The following is a 24,030-nucleotide window of genomic DNA, read 5'->3' as shown; positions in this document are numbered from 1 at the left end:
ATGTTCGGGATGTATATGACAAATTCGCCAGGGCAAATGATAAAGTCTGTGCTTATATCCTCGCCAACCTATCTAATGTTTTGGCAAAAAAAACATGAGGATATGACTATTGCCAAAGAGATTATGGAATCTTTGCGATGGATGTTTGGACAACCGTCCTTCACCCTGAGGCATAATGCCATCAAGTATGTTTACAACAGTCGCATGAAAGAGGGGACCAATGTTCGTGAACATGTTCTGGACATAATGGTCCACTTTAATGTAGTAGAAATAAACGATGTGGTCATGGATGAGAGAAATCAAGTTGGTTTTATTCTAGAATCTCTTCCGAAGAGTTTTCTGCAATTTTGTACGAATGCATTGATGAATACAGCTTGATTACTCTGTTGAATGAGCTACAGGCTTACCAGACAATGTTGTGAACAAAGGATCTGGAGTCAGAAGTAAATGTTACTACTGCCGAGAAGAGAGGAGCGTCTTCCAAGCCTAATGTTGCCTCCTTTTTGAAGAGTAAGAGTATTCCTGTGAAGAAGGGCAAAGGGAAAGGGAAATGTTTCCATTGCAATGAAGAAGGGCACTAGAGGAGAAACTGCCTTTAGTATCTTGCCGAGAAAAAAAAGCAGAGAAAGGTAAACAGGCTAACTAATCCCTAGGATCGTTTGCTCAGCTCATCCAATGGGAGAAGTTGCTACCTGTTTTTGTAAATCTTGTAAAGAACAAATTGTATATATTTTTGTGATAAATGAAGTGTTCATTTTAAAAAATTATGTTTGTTCAAGAAACTTCTGTTAAGAATCAAATTGTTAAAAGCCATTTGCAAATATTCAGATATTTAAATGGCTCGATCAAAGTATAGAAAGTTTAAAAGATTTCTAGATCTGACTGTTAACAAAGAGTTGTTGAGATAGGTTAGATGCATCTTACTCAAAGAGTTGAGAGTACCTCAATGTAGTGGGAGGAAAGTGTGCTTCCTAGCCGTTATTGAGAATAAGATGCAATCCTTTATAGTTTATTTAAAAACCTATTGTATACTAATATGTTTACAATGATTCTCTCGGCTAAAGTGTTTGAGAATCACCTAGTAGGACTAGGAATACCAAATAACCTAGAGCAAGTGGGACAAATATAGAGTATGGGATACCAAATGGTAAAAGATGGGTATGGGATGCCCTAGTTTATTATATTTCTCTATAAAACTCATAAACTCAGTCTTATATATCGAATATATAAGTTACCACTCGAGTTTTAGTCCAAATGGGAGTTTGTTGGGTTTTATGTCCTAAAACTCGTGGTATGTAAATAATGGAACTTATTCTGAAAGTTCAATAAGGTGTTATTGAATGGATGTTTTGTTTAAATCCAATAGACTTGAAAGTCCCTTGACTATTGGATGAGTACTTGAACTTTATGTGGAGACATAATAGTGGATCATGTTCGAGTAAATAGTCAAAATGATCTATAGTATATGAATAAGATTGGGTACCTTATTCTGATAACACTATTCGACGTGGTCTGCTCTGTAGTTGTTGCAAGTTGTACAGTGCTACAAACGATGTGATCCTAATTCGTTCATGTTAAGACATGAGGAGTGGGAGTATCCTTGTGCAAAAGGGTTCGTACAAGATCTGACCACAAAATTAGTCACTCTTACTTTATAATGTTGTTTACTGTTTAAAACTGACTATATTAAAGCCATGTACTAGGTGACTTGACCTTAATCCTGAGCTAACTATGAACTCCTGTTTATTTGGAATTATCCTTAGATTTGCATATGTGAGGTTGGCTCAACAGCGTTGGCTCAATAAACCTCAAATTTCAGGGGTAAGACCGGATAGATAGCTAAGGATATAGGATGCAAGACGAAATTCACTCCTACCCACTTTTAGGGATAGTAGAGAGGTTGTTCCCTTAAGTGCTGATTCTAGGTCTTGAATAAGGGGCTCCGCTCTCTCATTGGCACGAGAGGGACTCGATTTTGTTGATTGGATCACAAAACAATTATTCATTAGGGGATCAGTGGGGACTTAAGGAACAAGAGGTAATTTCGGGAGTAAAATAGAGATTTGACCCAACCGTTATTATGAACAACCTGTGAAGGGTTGACTTACTAATCATGGTTATATCGAGTGGACATAATATATCTACAGTGAGGGGAGTTCAACTATGGGCTTTAGTGGAGTGACCTATTAGTTAACGAATGAGGGTGAGATCGGTCTAATGAGTTTAGCCAATTAATCTCGGATTGTTGGAGCCTATGATCTATAGGTCCACGAGGTCCCCCTACTAGCTCGGAAATGGATTAGCTCTAGATTAGCGTGATAAGTTAATTTGAAACGTTCAAATTAGAATCAAACGAAATTGGAAAAAATATATTTAAATATGATTTAAATATATGAAGATGGAATTGTGTAAATTAATTTAATATTGGATATTAAATTAATTAGAATTATTTAAATTATTTAAATAATTATTTATTAGTTTTATTAGAAAATTAATAAATAATTATTTAAACTATGAATTTAATTTGTAAAATTAATTTTTTATTTTAGAAATAAAATATGATTTTAAAATCAATTTTCGATTTGAGAAATAGAAAAACACAAAAATGAAAAATAGGATTTTTCACCTTCATCTTCAAAGTAGCTCACAAACAACCCATTATTTTCAACCTTCAATTACTCCAAACATGAGCTGCATCCCATGCAGCAAATCTCTTTGCATGATAGTTTCCAATATATTGAAGAGATTGTAGTGCTTTTGGGTTGTGGCAATCGAAAGAATTTAGCTGAAAATTCATGAGAAGAAGGTGTTCTTCATTAGGTTGCTACTGTGAGCATTCTCCAAATTCCTTTTTATTCCAACTTATTTTGAGTTCCACAACTCAATCTAGAGCACCAAGAGAATAGTAGAAAAAATCTGTGGTGGTCTGCACAAAGATTTGGAGGAATTAGTAGCTGGAAATCAAGATTTCAACGGTTCTTCAAAGGTATATCTTGAAACCCATTAAATTTTGTTTGAGCATGTTTTCGTTTATGCCAAAATTAATCAATTAGAATGCTTATCGATCCTTGTCGCTTCCGCTACATGCTAGTACCTTTCCAAATTAAGATCTTCAACTGTAGTAAACAGAGATGTATTCGACTTTGTGTTCACTCGATCCTTTCCCACCATTACAATCTCAACATAATACATAAGGGCCACCTTAACTGCACCTTCGTCATTATCAAACTCCAACTTAACATATTCAACTTCCATGTTAGTCAAACGCATGGTCTCTATGTTTTTGAAGTACTTGTCTCGTAGATAACCAATGGGTGTACTCAACGGGATGTCTTCACCGGCGTTTCGTGATGGCCATAGTCCAGTGTTGAGTAGAATTTTTTTTTATTGAATGTGATAACCTTTCCATCTATGATAAACTTCATCACACCCAATCGATCATCAAGGACTTCCCTTTGAAGTATGTAACGGATAAGAAGATTGTTAAACACCAAGTCCAGGTCAACTAAACGCCCAAAGATGGTGATTCTCCTAAACATATCCAACTGTATTAACGAAAGCTTCTCCTTCACCACCTTGTTCGCATGCCTAATGTGTGACAAGTTGATAATCTAGGCAAGGAACTCACATCCTCTGACTTTCAAAATTGGTGCCATATATTGCCTACAAATAATCCAAACAAATATAATATGTGAGTAATTTTGGAATGCTGGGGAATTAGGATTACTAAGTCATGTGCCCTAGAAGAATATGGGTATTTTGCGTGTCCATGTAACCTCATCATCCAACTTTCATACGAACGCACATTAAATATATGGACTAGTTCATCATGAATCGTGATTTCGAAAAGGAACTCTCTAAAGCAGAACATTCTAATTCTAGTAAAATTAAACTATTCAAATATGACTAACATAACAATGGAAAATCAAAAGCAAAAGCAAACGATGACTAACCTGCTTAGAGACTTTTAAGATGAAAATGCAGAGTCCACAACGACTGAGAAGAGTGGAGATAAGAAGAAAATGCTTCTTATGAAAATGTAGAGTCCACAACAGTCAACAAATGAGTAAAGTACCTGAATGGATTTATAAGTTTTTTTAAATTTATGCATCGCACATTTTCTTAAGGAAAATGCACCATTGTCGCAATCAGGTTAGGGCTTCGAAAAAGGCACCATCAGGCTAAGACATTCACCATTGTTGTGATGTCACAGGTAATCATCCAAGTTTTGGATTTTATTCAATTGGGGTGTATATTTGAAATCGGGTTTGGGCTCCGAAAAAGCAATTGGGCTGGTGAGTTCATCCCCAACCCGGTATCATTAGGCCGTCAGGTCTCTCCTTAAATTTCTCCATTACTTTATTATGATAATATCGAGTTCTGTCTTTGAAAAAGATGTCGGATTGGAGATCTCATCCTAAACGTGAGTTCATTGAAAAGGTTAAAAGTGCCCTCTTACAAAAAAAAAAAAAAAAAAAAAACACACACACACAATTGAATGGTTATGGGAAAAGGAAACTATATTAGAAAAGAGAAATTCTTCAAAAAAAAAAAAAAAAAAAAAAAATCTGTATTTTCTAAAAGATGATTTTGATTTTCTAATTTCTAGAATTTTAATAATATAATTTTATAATTGCAAACAAGCTTCCTTTTTAAAGCGTGAATAAGCCCGGTAAAACCCTCGTCTTTGCTTCATCCTTCTCCCATGGCGACTCAGCTCTTCTCTCGTTCTCTCCCTAAAACCCTAATTTTGGCTTCTATGTTCTCTCGTTCCTTTCTCACTGCCACCGGAGCCGCCATCTCCGCCTCCTCTCACTCCTCTTTCTCCTTTCTGCGTCGCCTCCGACCCCTCGCTGCTATAGTCGCCGCTGATTTCCGCTGTCTCTCTGCAGCTCCGAGCGTGAGGGAGTTCGCTACCCGTGCCGCTTCTTCATCTCTCAATGATCCGAATCCTAACTGGTCTAATCGCCCACCCAAGGAGACCATATTGCTTGATGGCTGTGATTTTGAACACTGGCTCGTTGTCATGGAAAAGCCAGAGGAGAATCTCACGAGGGATGAGATTATCGACAGCTATATCAAAACGCTTGCCATGGTTGTCGGAAGGTGAATTCTCGTTTTCGTCGATTGTATTCAATCTCTCTCTCTCTCTCTCGGATTATAGTTTGGTATTTAGAACATTATGGTGAGTTCTTTCATTTTTAATGGACGATGAAGAAAAATATGCATAGAAGAAATTAGGGTTGGTTTGTGTTATCTACGGAAATATTTCCGCATGGGATTTTTCCTAGTTTTTATTCAATGTTTGAAATATTTCTCACGCGGTAAAATATATTCAAGTATATTTCTTATTTCAAAGTGAATGGCATGTGAAGATGTGAGGTGATTGGTGGAACCGCTTGGCTCTGATGACGCCATTATCAATTTTTAAAAAAGTTCATTATCAGTATCGATTCTTTATCCATATGCTCTGAATTTTAAATGAGAGATGAAATTTGAGAATTCTGGATGAAATTTCGGGTCACCACAGGTACTATTTTCTCTATCCATTCCTTCTTTAAAGGATAATTTGCAGTATATCGGCGTCTATGTGATAAATGGTATCTGTAGTCGTTGGTTTTTAACGTATTTGCCTATTTGGTTTCTTATTGTTAGTTTGTTACAGTGAGGAAGAAGCTAGGATGAAAATATACTCTGTTTCAACTAGATGCTACTTTGCATTTGGGTGTCTTGTTTCTGAAGAACTTTCTTACAAAATCAAAGGTACACTTTTGTGTCTTGTTTTCTTTTTGTTTCGTTTTGTTGGTCTTGGTTATTTCTTTCTTTTGTATTGATTATATGAAGTTGTACCTTTTTCTCCTCAGAGCTGCCTAAGGTTCGTTGGGTCCTTCCTGATTCATACTTGGACGTTAAGAATAAAGATTATGGAGGTAATTCTAGATCTTTTTAAGTATGCAAATGAACATTTTTCCTCTTTCAGTCTCTAATTTTACTGTTTCTATCGTATCCTCACCCTTTAGTTCTAAATAGAGGTCAATAGTTCCAATTGAATATTCCTCGACAGAGGCAGAAATGAGTATATTAAAAACAAGTTTGTATGCTTATCTTAACTAGATTGATTTTATTTCTCTCTCCTCCACCCCCCCTCCCTCTCTTTCTTTTTCTTTTTTTCTTGAAGAAGGTTTTATTTCAATTTAAAGCGGCTAGAAGTTAAAATGTTCATAATATGAAAGTGTACATCATACATTTTGCCGAGAAAAGAAGTTGAAATATGCCCTTCTAAGTTAGTAAGTAGCTTTACTCTTTACAAAAATGAAGACTATAGAGGGGATAGAATGTTAGATACTTGCTTGAAAAAGTGCTTGTATGATGGTTTAGGATCCTGACTCATTTATGTCACATTCTCAAGATGTTAGCAAGCTAAAATGATTGTAATGCACTCCTGAGCAGACTGACAATATAAGGACATTTCAATTAAAGCTCTAATCTTGAAGTTTCTTGTGATGTCTTTTTGTTCTAGTGTCTCCCTTACCTATTGGAGAACTCATTAAATAGTGTTATGCTGGTCCACTGAAGGCTACAACTATTTTGCCTTTTAGTATGCAGTTGTACAGAACTGCTAACTGATTTTCTGTGTATGTTTTACCTTTTTGCAGGGGAGCCTTTTATAAATGGACAAGCTGTTCCGTATGACCCGAAGTACCATGAGGAATGGATTAAAAACAATGCTAGAGCAAATGAGAGGAATAAGCGCAATGATAGGTCTCGCAATTTTGATAGGTCAAGAAACTTTGAGAGGAGGAGGGAAAATATGCAAAATAGAGAATTTCCAAATGCTTCAGCGAATAAACTTACTGGACCGAGCATGAGTCCACCAGCTCCAAGTAGTATGCCACCCAACAACTTTAGTCCCAGCATGCCTCCTCAAAACCATGCTAGAATGCCCGAAGGTAACTATCTGGGAGGACCACCACCTCCGAACAATTTTAATATACCGCCGCCGCCGCACAACTTCAATGGACCACCACCCCCACCGAACAACTTTAACGGACCGCCACCACCACCACCTCACAACTTTAACGGGCCACCACCACCACCAAACAACTTTAATGGACTACCACCACCACCACCGAACAACTTTAATAGAGCACCTCCACCAGCACCGAACAACTTTAATGGACCACCACCAAACAACTTTAACGGACCACCATCATACAACTATGCACCACCATCACCAAACCCTGGGGAAGCACCACCGCACAACTATGAGGGGCTGCAGCCAAACAGCCATTGGGGAGCATCACAGCCAAACAACTATGGTGGACCTTCAAACTCTGGCAGGCCATGGACACAGAACAGCTATGGAGGGATGCAACCTAATGCTGGTGAATGGTCTAATAATGTGCATAACAATCAACAAGAATAGTCCTCAACTGGTCTGGGAAGTCTCAAACTTGCATAATTCGTTAGTTGGTTGGATTTACTTGCTGCTTGGTTCAAACCTCAAATCCTACTAGTCATTGGTCACTGAGTATTCGTTCTGGTGCTATAGACGATGAGTTTAGTTTTGCTTTTTGAGTAGGCTTATGCTCAAAACCTGTCAGGTGTTCTAAATGCATGTACAAAATCAAAAATATTCATGAGATGATGTAATATTCATAATGTTATCTTTGTTCTGAAGTGGAAATATTATTCTCTTTTGGCCATATATTTTTTCAAGCTTGCAGCAATGTTCCTTGTATTTAGGCTTATTCAGTGAATTTTTTGATGACTAATTTTAGCCTTGCATTTATATACGCAGCATGGGAAAGCGTATATTTGATATATGATCAAATCAAGTGAATATGCAAACAGTTTATGACATTACAATACAGTCCACAGTCTACTAGTGTGTAGATTTCATTTATTCAATGGACTTCTTGTTCTCCAAATTTCTAGATTTAGCTTAGCTATGAATGGTCATGGATTAAAAGTTTCAATTGTTCATCAGCTGTGCTACATTCTGCAGGGAAAACTAGTGAAGAAGGATTTCAATATTATGGAAGCAGCTGGGTGTGTTGGTAAGAACTTCATAATGGAAGCTAAAAATGTTCTCGTCAATGGCTGTACCCTTGAGATTCATCTATATTGGGCTGGTAAAGGAACCACAGCTGTGCCAGAGGGAGGAGTTTATGGACCCCTTATTTCTGCCATCACAGTTGCACCAAGCAAGTTCTTTCTTGGAATTTTAGATGGTCTTTCCCTTTTCAATTCCGTCTAATTGATATAATTACTTTTGCTATGGACTTTGAAATCGATGAGGGAGGACTATCCAGCTGGGGTCCTTGCCGGCATCATAATTTCTTCACGTGCAGTAATCATCATATTGGTTGTAGCATTTCTTTGGAAGTTTTGTTAGAAATATGTTTAGAAATGATTTTTTAGACCTGTTGAAGTGAGGGCATGAGATATTGACTATTTTATGTTTGATACTTGAAGGCCTATATACTGGAAGAGCAAGGTAACCTTCTAGAGCTGGTAGATCCAGACCTTGGTTCAAATTACTCATCAGAGGAAGCAATGAGGATGCTGAACATAACTCTCTTATGCACCAACTGCACTCTCAGACCAGCCATGTCTTCTGTGGTGGTTCAAGCGCACTTCTTCCGGCCAAGATCCAAGGTTTAGAGCCTTTGAGAAGCTCTCACACGACAACCAATCGCAGATTTCAAGCTCAACAGTTTCTCTAGATGTTGAGCCTAAAAAAAAGCATGTTAATGGATGGGCCATGTACTGATTCTTAAGCGTCCATTGATACCAATGGCAATAATCAACTACCATTTGCATCGAGTGATTCCCTCGAGAATCATCATCGTGTGGATTATATGAAACCATCAGCTAAGTAATTCATCAAATAAAAAATATTTTTATTTACTTCTTTGCAGGCTCTGTGTTACTTAAAGTCATTTATGATTCTTTGTACAAAGGTAAGGAAATACTCTCTGGAATTGGTCCTTTTTGGCAACAAACTTGTGCGCATTCCGCTGCATATCATGTTGGACTTCAGCCGTCTATTGGTAGATAAATGTACTATATCAAATTAAATTATATTGGAAAATTTCTTCTTTCTAACATTGTTTATTTCTGTACTTGATGGTTCAAACATCTACTCCTTTTATATATATATATATATTCATACACATTATAAAGTTTGGTTTTGGGAGGTATATTTGATACACTCTACACAAGGATAATTAAATTTGTAGAGTTGTGTTAAATTGAGGAGGGATTTAGGGGCATTTGGGGTTATAGTTTTTGGGTTATAGTAGTTTGTGTTTGGGATGCAAACTATTTTAGTTTGGATTTATAATAGAAATTATTTTAATCTTGGTAGGAAATATTAAATATGGTAACAAAGAGGGAAAGAGAGGATGAGGAGGAAATAGTAAACACTATAATAAAGAGAGATCTGAAATAGTAATTGGCTCCCCAAATATGGAGTGGAGTATAATAGTCCACCCTACATATTTAAAATTGGGATTCAAACAATCTTTCAATGTCTGCCCAAAATTCATTTCACTTTTCAGTCATGAAATTGGAAATTGAGGAAGATGTAAATTATTAGTGATAGTGTTAGTGGTCAAAGAGGATACTCCTTGTTATGGATAAATTTGGATTCGATGAAATAAGCCAAAAATCAAAGGGAAAAAAAAAAAGATAAGATAAGACAAGATCAAGCTACGATCACTTAGTTCTCATGATCCTATGAAGATATTGGGGTCAGAAAAAAAGCAACGAAATAGGAAAAACCTAGCGACCTAGCGTTCATCTCTTTTCCTCACTCATTCTCTCTCCTCCTTCACAATGGAGGTAGCCACAAGTCACTTGGATTTTTCTTTACAGGGTGCACAGATCTTCGGTGAACAGTAGTAGCACAAGTGACTCCTCAACACTAGTTGTCATCCTCGATCGACGATCGTCAACATGCAAACGAATCACGTTCACGTTGCCCAGATCTCCATGCACTGTACTTCATCACCATTTTCACGTAGGACTACTAGTCGATCATGCATGCAACACTTCAGACTTGGCGTAACCCGCAACTACAACACTGCCTAGTCCTTGCTCTGCTGCAGACACCATTGATCAATGCCAAATTGGCCACCGTTGACGGCTTTCCATCGTTCATGTCTAGACCCGTCGCCACTCATCTGGCTCGTGGGTCTCACTAGTACGTGTGACCACAATTTGTTCGGATTTGTCAAATCTATCTAGATTTGTTGTTGCGACCACCATAACTATCAACACAAACATCGTTCAAATTCATTTGAAGTCATTTAGATCCACCAAAGGTGACTCTATTACTGGAATAGCTTTCGGTACACCTGTTACAATTTTGACTGCCCAATAACAAATTTGATCATCCTATTGATCTTGATTAGTTCCAGCTTGTTGAGAGTTCTTTTTTCTTTCTATTTCTAGACAGGGTAAAGGATTTACTCGGTGTGGGATATCACATTGTTCGAGGACCCTTTGCCATTCAGATTCGTTGTCGTTCAGACATTTCAAACACAAAAGTTATTCAGATCAGTAGTTGTCGTTTATATCTGCACGTTCATCTCGTCATTATCGAGAGTTGAAATGAAGAACAATATGAGACAAAATTATGTAGAGGACTAAGGCATATAAAAGCTTTACTATTAGTTTTATTTGCTATAAGAAAGAAAAATCACTTAAAGTCTCGACATTGTCTTTAATTACAATTTTGCAAATATTGAAGCGTGGAAATTGAGGTGAAGGAAGCTACAAGAGATTGAACAACTACAATTATGGAAAAGTTTTGTAGATATGTACAAAATTGCAAAATACAAGTTATTTGGATGTAAAATTTTATGAAATCAGCTTTTCAGCCTCAATAGGAGACTAAATTATACACAAGAGGCAATTTTCCTAGGAAAACCAATTGGGACTTAAGACAATTTTTTGAGTAAAATTATTTGGTAGAAATTAGGGCTGGCCACCCACATTTAAAATCAAAGATAAGTATATTGAAGTCACATCATCTAAAAAAGATTGATTATCATCTTGTTAGAATAAAATCTTAAGCTCTAAAGAAGACCACCTATGGGCACACCATCTCTTAGAAATCGATATTCATCTTACTTGAGAAGGTGCACATAATCTCTAAGAAATCGATTTTTTTCTTTCTAGAGAAAATTTCAAATAGGAAAATTTGCTAGTCACATCACTTCTCATAAATTGATTTTCATCTTTCTTGAGAAAGTGTTTACAATCTTAAAAATATTGATTTTCATCTGACAATATTCAATAGCTCAAAAAAGGTCATTCGTTGGCCACCCCACCTTTTAGAAATCAATATTCATCTTTCTTAAGAAGGTGTTTATAGTCTTAAAGAAATCGATTTTCAATTTTCTGACAAGATTTAGTATGAGGTTTGTCACACGCCCTCCCGAGTGCACTTCTCGAAACCTGAAAGGAGGCGTGAAGACGGTAGACATCACCTTTTTGTGATATCTATTGCCCAACTCAACTAGCTCGTTTTAAACCAAGAAACTTGCAGCGGTATTTAAGAAAACAACTGGAAACGTAACTCATTTTGGAAACCAATTTATACAAGTTTGATAAATTTTACAACATTAGTCCCATCCCAGCTACAAACTTAATCTAACAACATTCTAACTCATGGAAGACCTTGACTTCTCGTAGCAACCTAGAGATCAGAGAAAAACTTGAGCTTTTAAGCCCAGTGAGTGGTAAAAACTTAATAAGTCTCTTTCAACTCATAGCAATAAACGCATAACACATTACAAGGTCAACACTCAAACCTTAGTCTTGAACGAATCTATTCTCAACCTTACCTACACACACAGTAAATAGTTAAAACTATTACTCATCATAATTGTTTAATCTTCTATGTGCACATAGATCCCCTCTTATGGGCTCAGAAACTAGACCTGTCGGCCTTCTGACCATCCCATACGAGGTTTCTCTCACAGGCTCAGGAACTAGGCTTCATGGCCTCATGACCATCCGGTAAGATTCTGTCTTGGGCTTAGGAGCTAGGTCCGTTGACCCCCTGACCATCCCATCCACATGTTCTCTTTCTTGTTTTGACCACTCGTTCACAATAATAGCATATAATTTAAAATATGTGCTAGGAGTCTTAAATGAATACCACTCACCGTGTTTTGTTGGAACCTTTCTCTCTTTCTAAGTTCCCTGGTTTCCCCTGGCTTCCTTTTTAAACCCTAATTTTAGATTCATTTGAAGCTCAAATTACTCATTATTTTAGACCTTATTTCAAGACACTTCCTTCTACAAATAGGTTAGAAATGTCTTAACTTACATACCTTAAAATTTGGGTTTTAAATTCCAATGTAAGAGCTTTGAATCTCAAGATTTTTCTACCTTTCTTGGCTGTCCCCGATTCTATGAACACTTCTCGGTTTCCTTCAATTTTGACAGCCCTTAACCTAGAATTTCCTTATAGCAGCCTTCATATAGAAACTAAATTCAATTTATGAGATTTTGTCCAAAAAATCACCTGATTTGCATGAGTAGGAGAACTCATCGTTTGAACTTGGTGTTACAGTCTGCTCTTAATGCCTGAACAACACTTGCATCTCCTATCTTCTTAATCAACGCAAGGTCTTCATATCAACACATGCTTTTCCTGATCAACACAAGGCCTTCTCCAATCTTACTCTCAATCACTCTTTCTAATGTCTTTTGAAGGGAATTTTTTTTATGAGCTGAAGTAAAGCCTTGGGGTAAAATTTATAGGCCTTTAGGAGACTATCCCCATCATCCTCAAGCTCCCAAACACATGACACTTTTATTGCATGAAACTCTAAGTTGTCATCTCCATGCAATGCCCAACACTTAACACTTTCCACCTCCTACTTACATGACTTTGAGTTGTCTTTCCAAAACATGCCCAGCGCATAGGTCTCCTTTTGCATATCCTAAAATACTATTCCTCCCCTAGGTTAAGCTTAACTTCACTTAGTTTAGCCACTTTTTTCGATGCTAGCCTTAATCTCCAAGTTTCTTCAATTCATCGCATACTCTTCTTTTTGGTCACATAGCATCTCTTGAACACATCCCCCTTGTCAACGCATAGTTTCCTTGAATGTCTAACCTCACTTGGCCTTACTTAGAACCATAGCCTTTGCCATGACCCATCTTGCATCCAACTACTTCTCAAGACCAACGCATAGTCCAATGGCCATACTCTTCTTCCAACGTTGAGCGTATGGTCGCCTCACAGTCACTTTATGTATCCAACTTGCCATCATTTAGTCTAAATCCAACCTCTATTTTCTCTTACTGTGGCTTTTGCTTCTAGGCATTGAATATACTCAATGCATGCCCTTGCACCAACGCTCACCTTACCTAGCTCATGCCTCAACACTTGCACAAGCCTTTTACCTAAGGTTCTCTTGCCGCACACACCAACTTAGCCCCATCGCATAGCTTTTAGCCTCATCGCATTGCTCCAGCCTCAACGCATGGTGTTGGCATCGTACAGCCCACCAGCCGGACACACCAACGTATGCCCAGCGCCCCTGCGTTTAGCACCTTATGCCCATCCTTGCGTGCAACAGAGCGTTTCCTCGCTCGCGCATGGCCCTTACTCGATGCAAGATGACCTTTACTCGATGCACGGTAGCCTTTAATCGATGCACGATGATCTTTACTCGATGCACGATAGCCTTTACTCGATCCTTTCCTCGTTCACGCATACTCGATGCACGATCCTTTCCTCGATCATGCATGGCTTTTACTCGATGCTCACCTAGTGTTTACTCGATGCTTGCTTGGTACTTACTTGATGCTTGCCTAGTCTTTACTCGATGCTTGCCTGGTGCCTGGCCCTTCAACGCCTAGGCTGCTTCCACGCTTAGCCACCATTTTCACGGCCAACACTTAACCATTAAATAGACTCTTCGCTACTATACTTAGACAATTTCCCTCTTCTAAAGCATAGTTTAGCAAAACTTTCCCCTTCAAGCTTTCATTTTAAGCTACTTCCTATTCCTTAAGAAATCCTGGAAAGGTAAGGGTGTCACGAGGTTGGTCTCTCAAAAGGGAATTGATTTCATAATAATTGAACCTAAAATAACCTCAAAACTCCACCCTATTGATAGAGTGCTGATCGACCTAATATATGAGAGGTAAAATATTTCAGATAAGTGAGGTTCGAGTGCAAGCATACACTGTTGAAGAAGTAATAATCCCGAAGTATTCAGAGTATCAAACCCATAGGAGTAGCACTAGTTTCAATTTGATCAAGACTGTAAATTTAATGCAACCGAAGGTAACTGGAGTGAGTTATGTTGTGAATGAACAAGAATTTAAGTTAAAAACAACAATAATGGTATTCAAACAAGACTAGCAATGCTTCAATCTTTCAGACTTTATGTCAAAAGTGATGCGACTGCATCACACCAGAACAGTGAAATATGTATGGGCTAAAATCTACACCTATTCGGTTTTGTGTTAAGTTCCTTTAGGAGTTTTAAGTAACTACTACCTAATGTTCCCATGGATAGCTAAATCTTAGATTACTTAGAGTTTGTTTCTTTACCCTATGGCACATGTTGCAGTCTTGAATGGTGCGACGAATGATAGCCTTCTATCGTGCTTTGAATCCTAAATGAGATGAATAGTTTAATTTGAACACAATGTTTTCCTATTTAGACCCAAGTGCAAGTCTAAACAAAGTAGTCTCGTTGAGGTATGGGATCGAACATAGGGAAAAATGACTAAAGTGCGATGAAATGATTGTTTGATCATAAGACAATGAGTTGTTTTCAATTATGCGATGAAAATATTGTTTTCCAACTAATGAATCACTTACAAGTATGGTGGAGCGAATGATGGCGAGTATGTGGACGGTGATGACAATTACAATCACTATATGAAGCAATGTGTATTGAAAATGGAGAAAAATATCAATGACTAGATAGAGTTTGAGAAAGTTTCACTAACATTTTTCTAACCAGTACATAAGTCATGCGTTCATGCTATAAACTCAGAAAGTAGTGACCTTCACCTTTGAGTGCTTTTAGCCACAATGTCCTATCTCTAGGATATGCAATGAGCTTTGATTGCAATAGGTTAACGTTATCTCTAAATCCATTCCTTCCCTTGTTTAACGAGTTCCACTCTAAAGCAATTGATTGTTTTTTTACCTAGACCAATCTCTTGATTTGATCTCAGCAACTCATTTTTTATGTATTGAACAAGATGAACGCCCTACTTATGCACAACTTAGTAAAAAAGACTAGTTTATCTTTCTCAATTCATTAAGAATTTAGTTGCTCGTGCTTACAAAAAGAAACATGGATGGATAGAATATGGAATAAATTGTATTCATATTAAGAACAAAAAGTTTTTCAATCTCTACAACTTAATACAAAATGAAGATGCCAAGAAAAAAAAATTAATGAAAAACAAGAAATAAAAATGCCAAGCCACAAATCATTATATCTTGTTCCCTCTGTCTCTAATGGTGGCTGCATCAATGTGGTTGGAATGGTGGTGGTGGTGGTCTCTATTCTCCTATTTTAGAGAAGAAAACTGAGCTCTCATTCAGAATTCTTCAAGAAAAGCTTGAAGGAGTAGTGGCAATAGTAGGTTTTAGGTGGAGAATAAATAGAGCTTCTGCCAATTGCTTGGTAGGAATTTCGAGCTAATCTCCTATCTTTTTAATTTCCTACACTTAGAAAAATCTTATGATACACTGACACCTTGCATAAAAAAGAAGGTTATTCATCTCTCTCTAATGATACACCGACACCTTGCATTTAATTGCATGTTCTGGCGTTGACTATTCGTACCACAGATTCATTGGCTGCGAATGTCTCAAATCAGCTACCAACTTGCATCTTGATGTGACGTTCACTGTCTATGCATTTGTCATTTTCTCTCTTCATGTTTCGTCTCTCACATAGTTTTCTGCATTGCAAAATTAGGCATTGAGCTGATCTCTTTTATGCGGTGCAGCTTTTGCTTTCTTGGCCATCTTTACTTCATTTTATTCAATCTAGCATTCAACAATGACCAATTTTATAATTTTTCTCAGATTGTGAGTTTTGTAAACACATGAACACGATGTAGGATTATTTGTTACGAAATTCATATCAACTTAACGCATTTTCCTCTAAACTTTCCTAATTATTCCAAAGAAAGAGATACAATAACTTGTATCTCTACAAATTATCACACCCCCAAATTTAGAGCAATGTTTGTCCTCAAGCATATATTTAAAGTCTCAATATAAATCTCGTACTCAATTTGATGCATTAACTAGACCTCTCAACATGCTTCCTTGCTTAAGATTTATTCGACCAACAGTTCTCCTCAAATCTTTATTCACCTCCCTACATAAATATTTCCTAACCTTAGATGTGGGAAGCTTAATCCTCAAAATTCCCTTACTCATTTCCAGAATTTCTTATTCTCTTTTAAAACATATGCTCATGATTCAAAAATATGACATCTCTCTTTATTACTTTTTGATTTTACAATCTTTATTAACTCATGCATTGATCCAGGACTCTCACTTTCGTCTTGGCTTGCTCCCACGAGTGTCATGTGAACATCCAACTATGAGCAAGTGTCCTTCTCAACTTTACTCCTACCTTAGTTATATGTATATACTTGATAACTTGTAGAAATACAAGTTATTCTATCTCTTTTATCTAATACAATTAGGAAAAAGCTCTGAAAATGTGACAATTTACTTAGAAAAATTATTGAAATAACTACAACATGTGATCGTACGCACTCAATGCCTAATCTATCTATTTTAAAGCTAAATCATTTTGTTTAAGTGCAGAATAACTGATGATGCGATCAAATGAGAAATCTAAATGCTTACACATGATCGCATAGCTAGGAGAATCAGTGACTCTAGGCGATGAGACATGACGCGACATTTGGGCGGTGGAGGTCAAATAAAAGATTGAGTTGGTTGCTGATAAGAAAGCTTCGTTGTAGATCCAATGAACTTCTGACTCACAACAGGCGACACATCAGGGTATGAAATTTAATGCACCTAGTCAACACAATCATAAGTAACAGAAGAAAAGTTATCCTCGTTGTGTATAAATAGCCATGAAATCGCCATCCAAATAAGAATATGTGAAGAGAAGAGTCGATACTACAATTCTGAAGGAGCCCTTTCTCATACATCCATTCAAAAACCTTAGTGAGAGCTTCGGTTTCCTATGGGAGTAGAAGAGGAACTCCATCTTTCAATACTTATAGTGAAGCAATCATTGAGGAAGCTGAGGAAAACAAGAAATTGTGCACCACGACTTGACTCCCTTTCTCTATTCTCTATCTTAAAGCGTATTATTGTTTAAGCATTGCAAAGACTCATTTTTTTAATATGCATACATATTCATTTCAACTTTCATCCATACCTTCTTTATTCATTATGAGTAGCTAAATCATTTATGGGTTGAGAAACACCTAGTTAACATGAACTAAGTCATATTTAAATCATGTGTTTTACTTGTTTTATGTATGCCTGATGAAATACTTGGATAACTCGAAATATTACCCTAAGTAGATTAAATCTCATTTTGAGAAAATTAGAGATTTAGAACTCATAAAACAAGAAGAGAGGTTCCTTAGAAATAAGTAACATCTTTTGCATTACACACTTATCACATACATCCTAGAGATAGGATAATGTGACCATGTATACTGAGAAGTGTAAGTTCTAATTTTGAGCGCATCGCGTGAACACATGATTTATATATTCACTTAGGCATTGTTAGCGAACATTCTTCTCAACCTTGTCATCGCATATATACATTTCACAACCATCGTATATACTGTTTCACTCAAAGTATAAAGCTCCCATCGCACATAACTTAATGTGTAAGAACTACCAAAAATCAATTTGATTTGTAATCAATTGCGTCAAGATCAAAGCATTGGACTTCATTGTGTACTTGTAAAACAATGCCTGAATTCGATCCTGGACTCACTAGGACTCTAATTGAACTTGCACTTAGGTTCAATTAGATAAAACAGTGTGTTCTAGCATCACAGTTAATATTCATTTCATCGCAGGTTATGAACGCATCAAGTTTTTAGCATCGTTGCCAGGGACTGCAGTAACTAAATGTGCTAAGACTACGGATTTTTTTTTTAAAATTTTCGCAGACCTTGATTGCTAGTGTATTGCACCTTAACTGCGAGAAAGGTGCAAACGTTTTATGAGCGAAGGGTCCACGCCCGAGCTTGTATACGACTCAGAAATTGAGAGAACTTTTCGTAGAAGTCAGAAAGCTAACAGAAGAAGACGACTTAATAGAGCTCGAAGGATGGTAGAAAAGCAAAATCATCCGGAAGTGCCACGAGTAGTGATTGACAATGAAGATGATGCACTTGCCAACCCCATTCTAGTGGTAAACGATCGCAACAGACCGATTAGGGATTATGCATCACTCAACTTGTATGATTTCTCACCAAGAATCATGTGACCAGCCTTGGACGGGACCGAATTTAAAATGAAGTCTGTAATGCTTCAGATGATTCAAACAGCTGGTCAGTTTGGAGGAAGGCATGACAAGGATCCCCACACCCATCTAAGAAGTTTTATTGAAATCTGCAACACATTTGTATTCCCTAACATCACCCTAGGGGAAGAAGACTCACATTATTCCCATTTTCACTATATGATGATGCTAGAAAATGGGCATACTCACTTGAACTCGGTGAAATAACATCCTGGGAACAAGTAGTAGAGAAGTTTATGAAGAAGTACTTTCCATCAACGGGGAATGCAAAGAGAAGAAGATTAATCACTAACTTTCAGCAAGAAGAAAATGAAACGCTTAGCGATGCATGGGCAGGATTCAAGAGGCTAGTGAGAGATTTCCCACATAACGAACTCCCTGATTGTTTGCAGATGGAAATTTTTTATTATGGTTTGAACTCAGCATCACAAATAGCAGTAAATGCTGCTACAGTTGATGGACTACTGGACAAAACGTACATTAAAGCTAAGAACATTCTCAATAGAATTTCAAAGAATCATGAGACTAGTAAGAAAGTAGATATGGGCTAAGTTTGAGTAACGGAAGTCAGAATAATGATGTTGTTGCCTCACTGCAAACGCAGGTGAACACGATGACTAATTTACTACAGGCGATGACCATGACAAAATCTGGTATGAGAAATGGGCAAGTGAACACAATTGGTCACATGACTAATGAAAGTTGTGTTATTTGTGAAGAACCTCATTCTTTTGAAGTATGCCTATACAATCTACAATCCGTCTATTTCATCAAGAATAACCCTTATTCCAACACCTACAATCTTAGTTGGCGAAATCATCCCAACTTTTCATGGGATGGTAATCAACAACAACAAGCCAATTCGCACAACGCCCAAAGAGATGGAACATCTGGGTTCCATCAAAGACCAAGTGGGCAGCAACAAGCAACTAGTACATCCCAAGCATCAACCTCCTCTTCTTTAGAAAATTTATTGAAAGAATACATCCAAAAGAATGAAACATTTCTCCAGAATCAAGCAACCCACAATCTTGAGATTCAAATAGGCTGCAAGGCTCACTCCCAAGTATCACTAAAATTCCTCGCAATATAGGAAATTCAGGTAAAGAACAATGTCAAGTGGTGACAATAAGGAGTGAATGGTTGCAACAGAGACTGTGAAAAGAAAATTAAGCAAAGCTATTGAAACTCAAGAAGTGCAAAAACATGCGTCTGATGAAAGCACTTATATGGAGCAAACAAGAGAAGCTCAAGAAGAACCAAGAGACGCATCTATCGCAGCTTTTACGTCAAAAGCATCATATGAGGTATAATTACCTCCATTCCCACAGAGACTGAGAAAAAAGAATGATGAATGTCAGTTTCAATGCTTTCTTGGAATACTGAAACAACTACACATCAATGTTCCTTTCATTGATAGTAAGGGTGTTCATGGGTTGGGTTGGGTTGGGTTGAAAGGCTTTTTAGACCCAACCCAATTATTCGGGTTGTAAATTTTTTCAACTCGAATAACTCTTATTAGAAAATGAACCCAACCCAACCCAACCATGAAATATTTGGGTTGGGTTAGTTCGAGTTAATCGGGTCATTTATTTAAAATTTTTTTCTAAAAAGAAACAAAATGTAAATATGTAAATATCTAATTTAATTATTTTCATATATTAAATTGAGATTAACAACTCAATTTCAATTTATATAGTGAAAACTTTTTTTCTAAAGTGCAAAAAACTACTTTTAAGAGTTGTTGAAGAATAAATTATTCAAAAAATATTGGAATTAAATAAAATTAAAATCAATATATGTATAAATAATTGTGTTATAAGTAATAAAAAATATATTTTGTAAAGTTAATAATAAATTCGAATTGGTTCAGGTTATATTAGGTGAACCCTTGAACCAACTCAACCCACAAAATTTTCATTTATTTGAACCTAACCCAACCCAAATGAGTTGATAACCCAACCCAAACCGCATGAGTTGGGTTGGGTTGATCGGTTTTTTTGGGTCATCGGGTTTTTTGAACACCTCTAATTGATAGAACAAATGGCAACATATGCCAAGTTCTTAAAAGACATTATATCTAAAAAGAGGAAATTAGGCAATCATGAGATAGTAGCTCTAATGCAAGATTGCAACACTATTATTCCTCTAAGGATGCGAGACCTAGAGAGTTTCACAATCCCTTACTCAATTGGTGGAATTTACATTGGACACGCCTTATGTGATTTAGGAGCCAACATAAATCTCGTGCCATTGTCCATTTTCAAAAAGCTGGAAATCAGATAACTTACACCCATTACAGTCACTCTTCAATTAGCAGATCGATCTCTAGTGCACCCAGAACAGTTTGAGGACGTGCTTGTCAAGGTGGATAAGTTCATTCTTCCTGCAGATTTCATTATATTAGACTATGAAGCAGATAGTGATGTCTCTATCATTTTGGGACGACCATTCCTATCTATAGGAAGAACTCAAATTGATGTACATAAGGGGAAAATTACGATGCACATCAATGGCCAACAATTGAAATTCAGTATCTCTTGAAGGCGACGAACTATCCTAAGGAGATTGATGCGTGCGGGGTAGTTGCATTGGAGGATGAATGGCCCTGCAAGCTTAAGTTTGAATTTGATGAAGATATGGAATTGGAAGACGAAACCACTGCATCACCTGAATCATGTTATGCGGTGAGAGAAATACAAAGAAATTTCAAGCCACTGAGTATGGAAGAAAGGAAGAGAAGATCAAGCCTTCACTTGAACAATCACATGTGTTGGATTTAAAGGCCTTGCCTGCTCACCTTAAATACGCATCCTTGGACAAGATGAGACCCTGCCAGTTATTATTTCAGCCTCACTCCTAGGAAAGAAAGAAGCAACCTTATTAAAAGTCTTGAAGAAGTATATCAAGACAATTGGATGGACTCTTGCCAACATCAAAGGCATTAGTCCATCTTATTGCATGCATAAGATAAGACTTGAAGAAGGGCAAAGAGGATCTGTCGAACCTCAACGCAGGTTGAACCCTGCGATGAAAGAAGGGGTCAAAAAGCAAATTATCAAATAGTTGGATGCATGTATCATTTTCCAATCTCAGATAGCACGTGGGTCAGCCAGTGCAATACGTCCCAAAAAAGGGCAGAATGACTGTTGTACTCAATAAGAACAAAGAGTTGATACCCATGCATATAGTCACTAGATGGAGGATATGCATGGACTATCGAAAGCTTATTGTGGCAACCAAAAAGGATCACTTTCCCTTACCGTTCATTGATCAAATGTTAGACAGATTAGCAGGGAATGATTACTTTTTCTTCTTGGATGGTTATGCAGGGTATAACCAGATAATGATCGCATTGGTAGACCAGGAGAAGGCAACCTTCACATGCCCTTATAGACCATTCGCCTTTCAGCGCATGCCATTCGGGCTAATTGTCATCTGATCATCTTTTGATTACTTTTTATTTTTTGTCACATAGTTAGTAGTTTCTAATATTATCACTTAATTGTCTTCTGATTACCTACTTTTTTTTGTCAATTAGTTAGTAGTTTCTCATTATCATCTGATTGTCTTCTGATTATCATCTTATTACCTTCTATTTTTTTTTTCATGCAGTTAGTAATTTCTAATATTATGAATTGTATTCTAATTACCATATGATTGCCTTCTTTTTTCTTGTTAATTAATAGTAGTTTTTGATAACCTTCTGATTGTTTTCTGATTGTTATTTAAACCTTCTATTTTTTGTTTGGTAATTCCAGATCGTTACTGATTGCCTTTTATTTGTCATTTGATTACTTTCTTACTTTCTATTTTTTGTTCATTATTTAGTAGTTTCTAATTGCCATCGATTCTCTTCAATAAGTTAAAAATGCAGTTTCTAATTGTCATTAATTCCCTTCCATATGTAAAAAATGCCATTAATCTGAATCCAGAAACTATGGAAAGCCCCCTAAAGAATTGCTGAAAATTATGAGATATTTAAGAATTTTCAAACATTAAGGGTATTAAATTAAATTAAGACCAATGACATTTTTGTAAATAAGTTGGGCTCCATCGTGAATGACATAAAGAGAGAGGAAAATTGATGTTGTCACATAACAAATAACACATGCTTAGAGAGAGGAAGTTATGAATTTTCTGCATATGGAAGGAAGCAGCAACCATGAGTTTAAGGGTTTATTCGGAGGTCATGGGCGTTTGGGTTCTCCGTTGTGGGTATCGTTTCAAAATAAGAAATTAAATCTTCAAGGACAGACACGAACATAGAACACTGCAAGCAGAGAATTCGAATTTACCAGTAAAAACTTCAAAGAATCGGATTCTTTGATGTTCAACAAACTCAAAGAATTGAAACTGAAAGTAGAAAAATATGCAAGGAAAAGGAAATAATACACTATAACTCTAAATTAAGGAGAATTTTGGAATAAGAAAAAAACTAAAATCAGAAACCTATTATAAAAATCACTAACGCGAAGAGGTTGCCATACCTACAAAATTTCAAAAGTAAATCCCTAAAATAGGTAACAGTGTATAAATCGGGCATGCTGTCGTTTTTCAATGAATATACAGAATACGAAGAGGCGAAATTAAAATCACTCTATCACTTAGTAAATTTAACTTCATTGATTGAATACATCATTCATTGTTTGGTGCGTAGAGTCCATCGTGTACAATGAAAGGGTAGACAACAGCCTCCATCATGTAGTGTCAGCTCCTATCGTTTAGTACGAAAAAAGTAAACGATACTACTAATACTTAGTCTCCACGGCACTATTGCTTAGTATGACAAGGTAGACGACAAGGTAAGCGATATCTATCGCTTACTCTTCGAGGCTCCATCGCTTAGTACGACAAGGTAGACGATAAGGTAAGCGATACCACTATCACTTAGTCTCCAAGGCTCCATCGTTTTGTACGACAAGGTAAACGATAAGGTTGTCTTGCACCGTTTAACCACGCAATTCGATCGTACACAACGAAGAGGTAAACGATACCATTTCCATCTCTTTATATTTTCTAACTCGGCGGCGGTCTGTTGAAATTGTTTGGAGGTGGTGGTCCTCCCGGATAGTTGCATGCCTTCGAGCATTCCAGCATGGTTGTGAGGAAGCATGCTAGGACTAAAGTTGTTGGAGGCATACTACTTGGAGCTGGTGGACTCATGTTCGGTCCAGTAGGTTGATTCGCTGAAGCATTTGGAAGTTCTCTATTTTGCATGTTTTCCCTTCTCCTTTCAAAGTTTCTTGACCTATCAAAATTGTGAGGCCTATCATTGCGCCTATTCCTCTCATTTTCTCTAGCATTGTTTCAAATTCACTCCTCGTGGTACTTTGGGTCATACGGAACAACTTGTCTGTTTATAAAAGGCTCCCCTTGTCAAAGGGAAAAACATACACAGAAAAGCAGATAACATTTCTGTACAACTGCATACTAAAAGGCAAAATAGTTGTAACCTAAAAGTGGACCAACACAACACTATTTAATG

General features: G+C 36.9%; 1 protein-coding gene across 2 annotated transcripts; it reads left to right on the top strand.

Moving 5' to 3' along the window:
• Positions 1 to 4,662: 4,662 nt before the first annotated feature.
• Positions 4,663 to 8,173, top strand: LOC120081489 (multiple organellar RNA editing factor 8, chloroplastic/mitochondrial-like). 2 transcript variants are annotated; one of them, XM_039036428.1, is made up of 4 exons: positions 4,663 to 5,106; positions 5,666 to 5,763; positions 5,865 to 5,930; positions 6,657 to 8,173. In XM_039036428.1, exons 1-4 carry the CDS (start codon positions 4,706 to 4,708, stop codon positions 7,424 to 7,426), a joined length of 1,335 nt encoding a protein of 444 aa, XP_038892356.1. In that variant the 5' UTR covers positions 4,663 to 4,705; the 3' UTR covers positions 7,427 to 8,173. The 2 variants fall into 2 exon arrangements, with proteins under 2 accessions (XP_038892356.1, XP_038892365.1); XM_039036437.1 differs by having other exon boundaries at positions 4,974 to 5,106; positions 5,656 to 5,763.
• Positions 8,174 to 24,030: the final 15,857 nt, after the last annotated feature.

The sequence above is a fragment of the Benincasa hispida genome, chromosome 1 (assembly GCF_009727055.1).
Source record: "Benincasa hispida cultivar B227 chromosome 1, ASM972705v1, whole genome shotgun sequence".
Classification (NCBI taxonomy): Eukaryota; Viridiplantae; Streptophyta; class Magnoliopsida; order Cucurbitales; family Cucurbitaceae; genus Benincasa; species Benincasa hispida.
The sequence above is the reverse complement of the archived record's forward strand: the minus strand, read 5'-3'. Positions and strand labels throughout refer to the sequence as shown.